At 40.2% G+C, this 13,449-nt stretch overlaps 1 protein-coding gene across 1 annotated transcript in view; it reads right to left on the bottom strand.

The window, feature by feature from the left end:
* The window catches only part of LOC149445616 (mucin-5AC-like), a 156,850-nt gene that overhangs the window by 52,109 nt on the left and 91,292 nt on the right, over nucleotides 1–13,449 (bottom strand). The window contains exons 18-19 of the mRNA XM_089653502.1: nucleotides 4,914–5,160; nucleotides 1,403–1,449 (exon numbers count right to left, since the gene is read on the bottom strand). Of these exons, the coding sequence (XP_089509628.1) occupies nucleotides 1,403–1,449; nucleotides 4,914–5,160 (294 nt within the window). The remainder of the gene's footprint in view (nucleotides 1–1,402; nucleotides 1,450–4,913; nucleotides 5,161–13,449) is intronic.

The raw sequence follows: 13,449 nt of genomic DNA, 5'->3' as shown, positions 1-13,449 counted from the left end.
TTATGTGATCCTTTTTAGTCTGTTAAATGTACCCTTGAATATGTTTTGTTATGTCTGTTCAATGAGTGAAAATAAAAAAAAAACTGTTGACAGTGTCCAGACATGGTCATCTAGTCTCCAGGGCATAAATTCCATTTGCAAATTCTCCACAAACAAAAAAATCCCCTCTTTCAGTACAACTACTCTGTCCCCCTGCTGAAATCCCCAACGCAAATGTTTGTTACTCTCAAGCTGCTATCACTACTCCTTCCATCTTGTATTTAGGAACTCTCCACGCAGCGCCTCCCTCCACCTCACTTGATACCACTGCTCCCAGGGCAGCCACCCCACCTGCCACCCCCTGTCCCAGTCCTGACTGTTACTCCTGCTATAAACTGTGGTAATTTCCTTTGTTCTTTGCCTCTGTCTGACTATAATCAGTAAGAATTGTTTCTCATTTTCTCTGTGGACTGCAAAACACCTCCTCTCTATGTTACAGAGGATAGAGGGAGATGTTCTGAAGTACTAACACACTTCAGGATTGATTTACTAAAACTGCCCAGTGCAAAATCTGGTGCAGCTGTGCATGGTAGCCAATCAGCTTCTAACTTCAAATCATTCAATTAAGCTTTGACAAAAAAAACCCTGCAAGCTGATTGGTTTCTACGCAAAGTTGCGCCAGATATTGCACTCTTGAGTTTTAGTAAATCAACCCTTCCTGTCCGAGGGTGACAATGCTGCTTCTCCATAGATTCAGTACAGTCAGTGAGCATTATCACCCAAGGACAAGAAGTGTATTAGTGCCACTTTGCATATATGCAGATTAGATGTTATATTGTAAAGCGCTGAGCAAACTGTTGGCGCTATATAAATCCTGTATAATATAATTAGATGTGGTTTGAACTGCATCCAATCTGCATGACATGTGAGAAAACATTGCTTCTTATAGTGCCTGATTACATATGTCCAGTGCACTGTTGGTGCGGATTCAGCGCGGTTTGAAAAAAAATCCTGTACTATTCCTGAGCAGTGCCTTTAGGTTCAGGTACAGAGAACAGGCTATTGACTTCTATGGGAACCGTTTCTAAACCGTATATGTGTGAACAGGATAAAATCCTGACCTAATCCTGTCCTGAACCTGATGCAAACCTGACATGAATCGCTGAACAACTGCTGTATCAATTAGCTATGAAACCTGAGATCAATCCGCACCGCACATGTGTGAATCAGCTCTGACTTGCAGTATCAGCACATAAAAATAAAATAAAATTTGAAAAGAAGACTGAAAAAAGACACGTAATGCAGCCAGCACATCAAAGGCCTGGTAATCTGCAATATTTATTTCATTTTTGTTTTGCAGTTTAGATACACTTGCACTGAGGAAGACTGGCGGTTTCAGTTTTAATGATATGTTCTAGATTACCTGGTATGTCTTCAGTCTTGCAGATTAGTATTCCATTTGTGCAGTTGCTATATTTAAAGACAAAAACATAGAGTGACATTATTTTATGGAAATAGGCACATTATAAAGTAAAAAAAAAATATATATATATCTATATCTATATATATATATATACAGTATATATATATATATATATATATATATATATATAAAGTATTCATTGGGGTCTAATAAAGATTCACTGGGAAGGTGGCCCATGTATCCTTTACAGATATCCACCCAAATAAGAATGATCAGCATATACCCTACATTTCAGTCATATTCACCATATTTACAATCGGATTAATGTGCACAAGGTGACTGCAACAGCTGGTGAACAGCCACTGAATCTTACTTCTACAATAGCTGTGAAGAATAGGCAAATCTGCTGGTAATAGCTCTCCAAGGTGCTGAACCTGTGTTCACACATAGCTTCAGCACTAGGAGGATTACACATTGGTTGTGTCATGGCATGCGATTTGCCAAGTCGCACCCTATTGTCCACTATTAGAGCAGTCATATTGGTGCGGTTCCAACTTGGTCATGCACTACGTTTGTTGCGATTTGCATAGACATCTGTGTCAGATGTCTTGCAAATTGCAACTGAACTTGGCAGGTCACCCAATTTTGAAATCATGCAACTTCACTGTAAGTCGCACGATTTCAAAATCAGCTTTGATGTGGCCGGGGGCTCAATACAGTTTTTACCCTAATGCATTCCCTGCTTTAAGGTAAAAAAATGCCCCAATGGTAGTATGCCCCCCCCCCAAAGTCTTCACTCTATCCAGCACTGCACCCATCTGCAGCAACTCTCTCCTCTCTCCCCTCTCACAGAATACAAAGGGGTTCAATTACTAAAGGTAAATATACTGTGCACTGCAAGTGCAGTTGCTTTAGATCCGAGGGGAAGCTCTGAAATGAGGCAAAGTCCTGTTGATTTCTTTCATCCAATCATGTGCAAGCAAAAATGCTGTTTTTTTATTTTCCTTGCATGTTCCCCTCAGATCTAGAGCAACTGAACTTTCAGTGCACTGGCAGTGCACTGACAGTGCACTGGAGTGCACCTGCACAGCACAACCTATTTGCCTTTAGTAAATCAACCCCTCAGGCACCAGCAGGCTCCTGCTGCAGTTACTCAAATCCTCTGAGCAGGGAGTGGGGGCTGGGCCATGCCATGTTGTGTGTGTCTATTGATGCACACAGTAGGGTTTGGGAGCATGCCCACACATGTGCCACCATAGGAAGCTGATTCCCATGGAGGCACACAGAGAAGAGGAGAAGCATAGACCATCGATGGGGGACCCTAGAAGTGGAGGATTGGGGCCATTCTGTGCAATACCATGGCACAGAGCGAGGACATATAATCCCCCCTTGGATATCCCCCTCAATTTGTTTGTTTTATACTTACCTTTTTTTAAATGTTTTAAAGCTGGTCATGTGACATACTTCTTCCTTTTTGCCTCATCTCATCCCCAGGGTGGTCCTTTGCTGATGCTGAGGATGGCATTGACCTGATGACACTATCCCCACTATGAATGAAGGGAGTTGTGGTGACACTGCCTTAGGGGTTGTGGCTGGATACCCTTCATTCATAGTATGTCCTCACCATTCAGCCTGGAAGATGATAAAATTGTGTGTCCAAATTGAAGAAATGGTGGGAATTAAAGGTAAGTATTGCAGCCTAAACAGCTTTAACACTATCTTGGGCCCTATTTTGATTTTTTTTAACCACTTGCCGCCCGGCTGTCATTTGATGCTCTTCCCAGATCACACCTTGCGCGTGCCCGGACCGTGTACCTCGGACACGGCCGATGACAGATCTGTGCCAGTACCATGTGACTTGATGTGACAATCACAGCAGGCCACATGACAGTTGTATACAATGGATAGCTTCCTTTCATGCCATCCATTGTACACAACTGTGTCAAGCTGTGAATGGTCGCAGTGATCACATGCACAGGCGGGGCCAATCACAGACCATCTGTGTCATGTGGTTAGCCATGGCCAATCACAGCTAATCACAACAAAAAAAACCTGAATGAATCGATTTTATTTAGTTAAATGCTTGTTTATAGCAAAGAAATTCTTTGCTATAAGCAATTAAATTGTGTAAAAAAACAATACTGATAACTTCCCCAAAATAGTACAATGTTACTATGGTAACATTATACTACTTTGGTCATAGTGCAATATGAAAAAAAAAAATCTTAAAAAAAGAGTAAAAAGTTAATAAAAAATAGAAAAAAAATTAAAAAAAAAATGTTCTAAATGTTTTCGTACTGCTACCAGTCAGTGTCCCTGATCACCATCACACCAGTTATATGCTGATGCTGTACTGCACTGGTGACAGTATGTAAAAAAAAAAGTGAAAATTATTTTTTCAATTCCTTCATTTTCTGAAAAACTATGACAAAAAAAATTACAACTTCAAACAATTCGCCAAGCCTCTTATGAAATATGTCTGACTATCTACTTTGCAAAAAAGGGGTCATTTTGGGGATATCTGTACTGTTCTGACATTTCTTGGCCTCAAGAAATTAGATTGGCCGTCAGTACTTCAGGATTGATCCTTTTTCAGATATATCCCATAGTTTGTGAACTCTATAACTTTCCTACAGACTAAATAATAAACACTGATTTGGGTTATTTTCATCAAAGAAATGTAGCAGAATGCATCTTGGCCTAAATGAATGAAAAACACTTATTTGTTGCAAACATTTATAACAGAAACAAAGAAAAATGTGGGTGTTTTTTCAAACTTTTGGGTCTTGTTTGTTAATTTAGCAAAAAATAAAAACCCCAGTGGTGATTAAATACCACCAAAAGAAACCTCTAGTTGTGTAAAGAAAATGATAAAATTTTAGTTTGGGTACAGTGTTGCATGACCGCGCAATTGTCATTCAAAGTGTGAGAGCGCTGAAACCTGAAAATTGGCCTGGGCAGGAAGGGGGTAAAAGTGCCCTGTATTGAAGTGGTTAAAATGTGGAGTTTTGCTTTCAAGATCAACAGTTACATACACATGTCACTACGTGAAACTGTTCATAAAGACCAGCTGAAAACCATACTTTGTTTCCTAGCTGATATTTATCCCATTTAGTCACATAAGCAACCCCCCCCCCCCCCCCAGCATTGCACTAATATCAACATTTTCAAATTAAGCAGTACTGATCTATTTTACTTTATTAAGTTTGAACACCTTTCAGTTTGTAATACCCCCTTATAGTGCACATATCTACTCACTGGAGGACCCACTCTTTGGGTTGAAAGTAACCCTTCCTTTTACAGATGAGTTCTATATTTTAGGTAACATTTGCATAGTGCATGATAGACATATTTGCATAGTGCATGATAGACATGAGATTTGCATAGTGCATGACATTTTTGACAATGAAACTGGAAAGGCTTATCTAATACTTATAGCTGTGGATTGTTAAATTGAAAACATTAGTGAAAAATGTAAATGTGAGATCTACAGGTAAGAGGCTTATATTACCAGATATTGCGACCCACATGTAGAGAATCATTGGCAGGCACAATTAACTCCTTATAGTAACACGGACAGTCTTCTATATTCACACATAAGCCATCATCATTAAGATACGTTTCTGCCGGACAGATACATCCATCAACTGCAAAGAATGTTATGTTTTTTGGCTCAGACAGTGACTGGCAGGTGGGAATGAAGGTAGTCACATTATAACTGTACACAAAGGTTTTTGGACAGTCCTTTGTGAAGTGTTCTGGAAAGAAAAGGTTTTGACATAATTTCTGTTCAAAAGGATAGACGCATTACTTAAAGTAGAACTATGGTCAGAATTGAAATTGTGCTCTACTATAAAACTTGAGATGTAAGTTAGATCCCAGAAGAAGAAGAGTTAATGCCCTACTTCTTCTAAAACACAATATTTTCACATCATGACATTGCCACCAAATGTGTCACATTGTGAATCCAACATGACATGTCTACTGTACAGTGGGCATGGTTATAAGTGTAACTAGCAGTGATTACCAAGCTCCTGGTTTAGCCCACAAACCAATTCAACAAATATGACTCTATAAAGTAGTGTGCTGAACTAAATCAAGGGAGATGTATTTCAAGCAGCAGCTAGCCAAAATCTCTAAAATGACATGGAACTCTTCCCAATATCGGTGTCAGAATTGTGAGTCAGAAGCAAGCAAGGCTGGATTACATGTTATGTCATTACAGACATGAGAAACATTTTAATGCTTTGGGTTTGGGACTTAAATGGGGTTTACTGTTTTATATACAGTATATGTAGTGTGTGTGTCCCGTATAAACTGACACATGCCTTTAGTTGCACTTTAACTTTAATGTCAATGTCAAGCCAAACACCTTCTTTATTTTAGATTGGTTATGTATTAGAATCCTTGTCTGGTTTTACTGCTAGGCAGGGCCCTGTTATCATTATTATTATTATACAGGATTTATATAGCGCCAGCAGTTTGCTCAGCGCTTTCAGTTAGAGAGATTAGAGAGATATCAGGGTAATACCAGGTTTGCCAGACAAGAGGTGCAGAAAAATCTTTAGTTCCCTTAATACCAAAATAGGGCATTTTCTCTATTGCCAATAGAGGAATTCAGAAACAGTTGGGTTATGCTGATGCCTACAGAAGGTTAGGACATTGGCAAACAAAAGGTGCCAAATTTTTGCTGAACAAAAACATAACAACTATTTTGCTTCTCTTTTTCTATGTTGGAGCTTTTCCATTGCTGATTCCAGTCTAGATTCACCTACATCACAGATACTTCTTCTCTTTGGGGACTTCCATCAGGATTACTTGCTATATCACTACTTGACCTTGTCTCTGTATAGCAACTATTCAAATTAGGGCATCCTCAGCCGGGCCAAGCTGGAAGGGAGTTCAGTCATTGCTCAATGTACAGAGCAGACAAGCAGATAAGTAACTTGTAACTTTAAAGCTACTTACCTGCCTGTCTCACTCAACAATCAACCAATCAACATTAGCTATTATTATTCCTTATGCTGCTAACATTAGTAAATAGATAGGAAGGTATTTAAATTGACTTGCTTTAAACTTTTTTTTACATTTGTTCAGGTACGTCCTGGTTTTCCATGCCTAGGCAAATGATGTCATACATCCCAGGAGTCTTGAGAAGGGAAGGAGAGGTTTTCTCAGCTAAGCACACCCTTCTGCCTGCATGCCTGAGCTAAAGGCAGATGGATTCCAGGAAGTAAATGCTACATAAATCATCCGCCTTTACTCAAGATGGCCTCGGACAGAAATGTTAGGAGGTGTTTATCAAACTGAATTCTCAGCAAAACAAAGCATGGAGAGATGGATGGATGGTGAGTTTGTTTTGAATATTAAAAATGATCTATATAGCGTGTTTGATTTGTGGTGCTCAGATGCAGTGTAGTTCCGCTTTAAGGCCTCATGCACACTAGACATTTTGCTATCTCTCCTAGATGCTTTTCTTCCTGATAGTGGTGTATGTAATGTGTTTAGGTGCATTGGAGAAGGCCAATCACACGGGTGTTAATTTGCAAAAATTTTAAATATATTAAAATGTACCATCATTTATACTGTTTTTGCCATCATCCCAATTTATAGAGACCAAGAAAAAATGCAGAGATATCTCCCCAGGGACTATGCATGGTTACAAGCACAGTGAGTAAACAGTAGTATAAAACAGTAATGTTTATTACAAAAAATCGTTGCGATAAAACGAATCAAGAGATTCAATGAAGTAAGCTGCAATCAATGATTCATAGTTCACATACAAAACATACACAATGTGCATAAAACCTGACAATCTGTATTACATCAACTGACAAATGGGCTAGCAATCCAAAAGAACTTGTACAGTGATACTGTCCAGATAAATCCAACGCATTTCGGAACTCATGTTTCCTTGTTCAGGGAATAAATATGTCAGGTCTAGAACATAACAACGTATCAAATAATTATGAACAATACATAATATCACTTTAACCTTTTTTTTCCCACACATTTTTAACCACCTCCTGCCCACCATATAAGGAAATTATAGCAGGGCAGCGGTTCTCTAGTTCTGGGATGACACCCTATGATGTCCTCCCACTCTAGCTGCGCATGCATGTTCCTGGGGGGCATGTGGCATGGCGATCGGTGGTGTGCTGTGTCCCTGGGACACAATGGATCACTGATTGCAGTAGAGAGCCGATGACGTAGGCGCTATCATGTGATCAGCTGTGTTCAATCACAGCTGATCACATGTAAATAGGAAATGCCGGTTATCGGCAGTCCTCTCCTCATGCTGACAGCACGAGAGGAGAGGAGAGTTGGTAATCTGCACTCCTCGGAGGGGATATGTACACTGATCATCAGGGCACTGATCATCAGTGCCCTGATGATCATTATAGCCCCATCAGTGCCACCTGCCAGTGCCCATAATTGCCATCTGTCAGTGCCCATGAATGCCACATACCAGTGCCCATCAATGCCACATATCAGTGCACATCAGTGCCACATATCAGTGCCCGTCAGAGCTGCCTTGCAGTGCTGCCTATCAGTGCCTATCAGTAGCGCCAGTCAGTGCCACCAATCAGTGTTCATCAGTGCCACCTATCAGTGCCACCTAACAGTTCCAATCAGTGTCAGTCAATGCCGTCTATCAGTGCCATATATGATTGCTGCCTTTCAGTGCCCATCAGTGATGCCTGTCAATGCCCACCAGTGATGCCTGTCAATGCCCACCTTTGATGCCTGTCAGTGCCACCAATCAGTGTTCATCAGTGCCACGTATCAGTGCCACCTAACAGTTCCAATCAGTGTCAGTCAATGCCGTCTATCAGTGCCATATATGATTGCTGCCTTTCAGTGCCCATCAGTGATGCCTGTCAATGCCCACCAGTGATGCCTGTCAATGCCCATCAGTACAGCCTCATTAGCGCACATCAGTGAAGGAGGAAAATTACTTATTTACAACATTTTATAACAGAAACTAAGAAATCATTTTTTTTTCTAAATTTTCAGTCATTTTTAGTTTGTTTAGCAAAAAATAAAAAAATCCACTGGTGATTAAATACCACCAAAAGAAAGCTCTATGCGTCTCAAAAAAATGATAAAAATTTTGTTTGGGTACAGTGTTGCATGACCCCACAATTGTCATTCAAAGTGCGACAGCACTGAAAGCTGAAAATTGGCCTGGGCAGGAAGGGGATAAAAGTGCCCGGTAGGCAAGTGGTTTTAAATTGATATTATATATTGTTCACATTTATCTGATACATTGTTATGTTCTAGAACTGACATATTTATTCCCTGAACAAGGAAGCATGAATTCCGAAACGCATTGGATTCATCTGGACAATATCACTGTACAAGTTCTTTTGGGTTGCTTGCTCATTTGTCAGTTGATGTAATACAGATTGTCAGGTTTTTTGCACATTTTTGTATGTTTTGTATGTGAACTATGAATCATTGTATTGCAACTTACTTCATTGAATCTTTTGATTCGTTTTATCACAACTATTTTTTTGTAATAAACATTACTGTTTTATACTTCTTTATACTCACTGGGCTTCTTTCAATACATAGCCCCCAGGGGAATATCTCTAAATTTTTTTTATGGATGTTAATTCAGTTCATTGGCCAGAATATTAATTTATTCTGGTCATTGAAATTAATGAATACTCAAGTGCTATATACTCCTAGCATTGACATGCATTTACAAATGTTTCCAGGTATCACTTTTTTTTCTGCCAAAACGCCACTGCTCCTGGACGTGCTGGCAGTGTTTTTTTTCTGCCTCTAAATACCCCTGTCTCTAAACACCTATGTGTGCACTGACAAATAGGCTAACATGCAGCAGCATTTACAGGCAGAAAAAAAATGCAAGCCGCCTCTAGGAGCTGTTTTCAAAACATCCTGTGCATAGGGGCTAATGCAGAGTAATAATTTGAATGCATAGTATGTCTATTCTGCATTAAAAAAAGTCCTGCCTATTTAATCTTCCCTGCAATTTTTTTTTTAATTTAAAGTTCTACTTAAAAAAAGGCACATAGACCCCTTCAAAGTTAGTTCAAGACATTTTCACTTTCTTAGAGCAAATTCTGATAAATTGGAAAATCTGTGGCAAATCAACCTGACTTTTGCATATGACAAAACAATAGTGAAAGGTTTTATTATGCATTTATTATATAAAATGCATCATTATGATAAATCTTTCACAAGTCTGTGACATATTTGCTAACTGCAATGTAAAAGAGACAGACACAACTGATGCAACTTTATTGGCATATGTCCATTAGTGTGTTTATGTGTAACATTTTCTATAGTATCATCCTAATTTGTATAGATGTGCACAGTGGAAAAATTAGTTTTGTTTAATTTTGGCTTCATTCGTTAAGTAAATAATTGAATTTAGTCACAATCATTATGTTAGAATGCTTTTTTTGGGGGAATACTTCCTTATTTCAGGAGAATATACGTATATTATTTGTTCCAAATCAATTTGTATTTTTGGAAGTTCTGTAATTCTTTTGTTATTGCAGAAAAAAAGGCTATATCCCTGCTAGTCCAACCCACAAAGAGAAATGGAATGAGCTGATAGGATGATATCAACTGGAGTTGCATGCATCCAAAGTAACGAATTGAAAGACATCAATTTTGAATTAATTCATTATGTTATGATTTGGAGATAATGATGGAATTATCTCCATCCAAGCCAAGCACAATAAGTAGGAACCATCTTATTTCACTTTTTTACCTTACTGTTCTTTTAATTGCAATATGTTTCCATTTCATGTGCAGTGCATTTTGTATAATAATTCATTCCCGACCATGTAATTCAGATAGAGGCAAGAATATTACAAATTGAGGCTTGGTTGGAGTACATATAAGGGCGATGGCAGAGGGTGGTCTCCTAGCCCTGGAAGATGTCTGATATGATGAAATGCATTGGGCGGAGCCTCCTTTGTGATGTCATTGCATAAGAATTGCCATTTATGCAGAGCCTTGATATTTGAGTATTTTAATGATTGCTGGAAAGTTTATGATGTTTGTAAGTGTGTTTTTCTCTTTTTAATAAATGTTATTTAAACTATCAGCACTATGAGAGGCACGTTTTAATATTTATATGAATATGTGCCAACTTTGTGAAATCAGGACTGTCTGAGGAGCCTTTGATGATACATGTGGTCTGCCTTGAGATACACCAGTCTGGATTGGAAGTGTTATAATAAGGTGTATGTTGACCCCCTATAGTTAAGGGGTTAAAGCATGGCCAGATCTAGGGGGATGCTGGAGTGGGCTATGCTCCCTAAAATTTCAGCTGCACCCCCCAGGCAGACTTTATCCAAGAGAAGCTATCAGCAGCGGTCCAGATATTCCAGACAGCACACTCCCCCTCCTCTTCCCTGCATGGGCAGGAGAGAGAGGAGATCAATGTACACTGCCTCCTCCTGTCCCTCTCCTCTTGTCTTCTCCACCCATACTCCGATTCCTAACCAGTGCTCAGCTTGAGAAGATGTGTGGGTGAGACATTTCAAGCACTGCAGCCGACAACTAGATTATGTCTGCAAGATCGATTCCTCTTCCTGAGCCTGCAGTGACCAACCTGGGTGAGTGAGCTGTGCTCTGCACTACAGCTTATCTTTCCCCATCTCCCTCCTTCTCTCCCCCCTCCATCTCCCTCCTTCTCCCGCCCTCCTCCATCTTCCTCCTTCTCTCCACTCATCTCCCTCCTTCTCTACCCCCCTCCATCTTTCCTTCACACAATTTCCCTCCTTCTCCCCCCATTCTCTCCCTCCTTCTCTCCCCCCTCCATCGCCCCCTTCTCTCCTCCTCCATCTCCTTCCTTCTCTCCCCCCTCCATCGCCCACTTTCATCTCCTTCCCTTCTCTCCCGCCTCCATCTCCCTCCCTTCTTATTCCCCCTTTCTGTTCTTGTCCAGTTAACACTCAGGAACGCATGTAGTATTACTGAGATGACTGGCAATCTGCTGGCTGGATAAACTGATGGAGGTTTCTCTCAAGTTTGTGTTGCTTATGTTTAACCCCTTCCTGTCCAGCCCCAGCATCCCCAGCATTTAGGGACTTGTTTACATGAGCTTTGGTCTCTGAAGAGTGAAGTTAGCTGGCAGTGAGGAGATGCTGTATCACCTCCTCACCACCTGCTTTAACCCCTAGAACCCCACACTAGTGCACTGCCACCATGTTCATTGCAGTTGTGGGGTGCTTGCACAGCAGCCTCATTCACTTGAATGGGTCACATTCAGCAGGCACTGTACCCACAGAATGCAACAGAGGATATAATTTCTGCCATGGCCACAAAACATCACAGTCGCAGTATGTGTACACCACAACTTGATGCTCATCCTGACTGCTACACTCCATATGTTTTGTTTTTTACTTACTCCTGACCCCTGTACTCTTTACTGGTTTTAATGAAATTTAAGGAAAGGCTCAGTAAAGCAGCCTATACATTAGCCTATACATTGGGTTGAACAAAAAAAAAAATTACTTGATTCTCTCAAATTCGACGTGGATGTGGGAATCACTCTCACTGACGTAATGTATTCTGAAAGTGAAGAGGCTTCAATGCCACCAGAATACATTAATCAGTGCTGCCAGCTATAGTCGGCAGTGCTGATCGTGCACAAATTTTCCTAGAGGCTGATTGTGCAGAAGTTGATCGGTACATCAACTTCTGTACAATCAGCCTGCCCATCCATGGAATTCTGATCCATGTATGGCTGCCAAAGCAAAAGATATCCTTCTTGTGTGCATAAAAACATATGAAATGGAAACATTTAATTAAAAAAATGTTCCTTTGTTCCGAGGTTTTTGTTTTTGAGACTATCAGCTGTGGCACAGTATTTAGTATTTTGTGGGCTCGAGGACTGTGGTATATGTGTGCATTGTATACAGCAGGCACAGATTCTGTTCAATCCCCTGTTAAGACCCTCCCACTGGCCAGCCACAGAACTTATTTCTCTGTTCTTTCCAAGGGTGCCCCATGTCTTTCATAATCCCAGTGTTGCTCACATTTTGTCATCCTGCTTTGTCTTTCTAATTGTAAAGCCAATCAGATTACTTGTTATGATTATTGTTAATATTGTCAATGTTTACATATTGTTTATACTGTTTAGAGGCTACGTTTGCCTTTAAAAGCCCCCTGTACGCTACCATACTCACCCCTGTCCACTCCCCTTCTAAATAACTGTCCTCTGCTCTGCTGAACTCCTGTACACTAGCCTACAAACTGCTGACTCCTGCAATACACTATCATACTGACCCATGTTCTCTGCTCTGCTGACCGACTGTCCACTGCCCTGCTGACCCCCTGTACACTGCCCTACAACTGCTGATCCCTGCCCTTTGGTTTGCTAAACCCTGTCCTCTGCCCTGCTGACCCACCAGTATACTCCGCTACTGATTCCTGATTTTACACGCTACCCTGCTGACCTCCTATCCTCTGCCCCCCTGACATTTTTTACTGTACCCCCATATAAGACCAGCTAGATCTGGCCCTGGGCCAAAGGATCTAGTAAACCTCCTAATTGTCCTCACAGTGGTGCAGTGTTTATGCTGATGGTTATACTGAAATGAGAGTCGGGACTATTTTTCACAAAAGGGGACTGTTATATATACCCCATAGGGACTGGCACACATATGCTAATTATTTAGCACTTCAAACTTTTGGTACTCGTTTATTATTGAGCACTTTATTTACTTTTTATATTTGTATATTAATGTATCGTTTGTGCATAATATGTATATTACTTTGATTGCACTCTAGCGCAACACCAGAGATTTATTTGGATTTGCTATTTAGAGAGGATATCCTCTTAGTGTGTTTGCTGTTTTGTACACTACTTAATTCAAGCACTGGTGCGTTTTTTTATTGAGTTTATTTGATTTTTTTTATAATGAAAAAAGGTTAATGCAAAATGAATCTGCTGATTATCCAAAGTCAAAGACTGCCACGTTGCTCTCATCTGAATACAATAAATGAATCCGAATTAATACGTATTCATTCGTTATGCTATTAAGCGGAATGAATTT

Source organism: Staurois parvus, unplaced genomic scaffold (assembly GCF_062004578.1).
Source record: "Staurois parvus isolate SC_StPar_1 unplaced genomic scaffold, SC_StPar_1.0 ptg000715l, whole genome shotgun sequence".
NCBI classification, from domain to species: Eukaryota; Metazoa; Chordata; class Amphibia; order Anura; family Ranidae; genus Staurois; species Staurois parvus.
The sequence above is the reverse complement of the archived record's forward strand: the minus strand, read 5'-3'. Positions and strand labels throughout refer to the sequence as shown.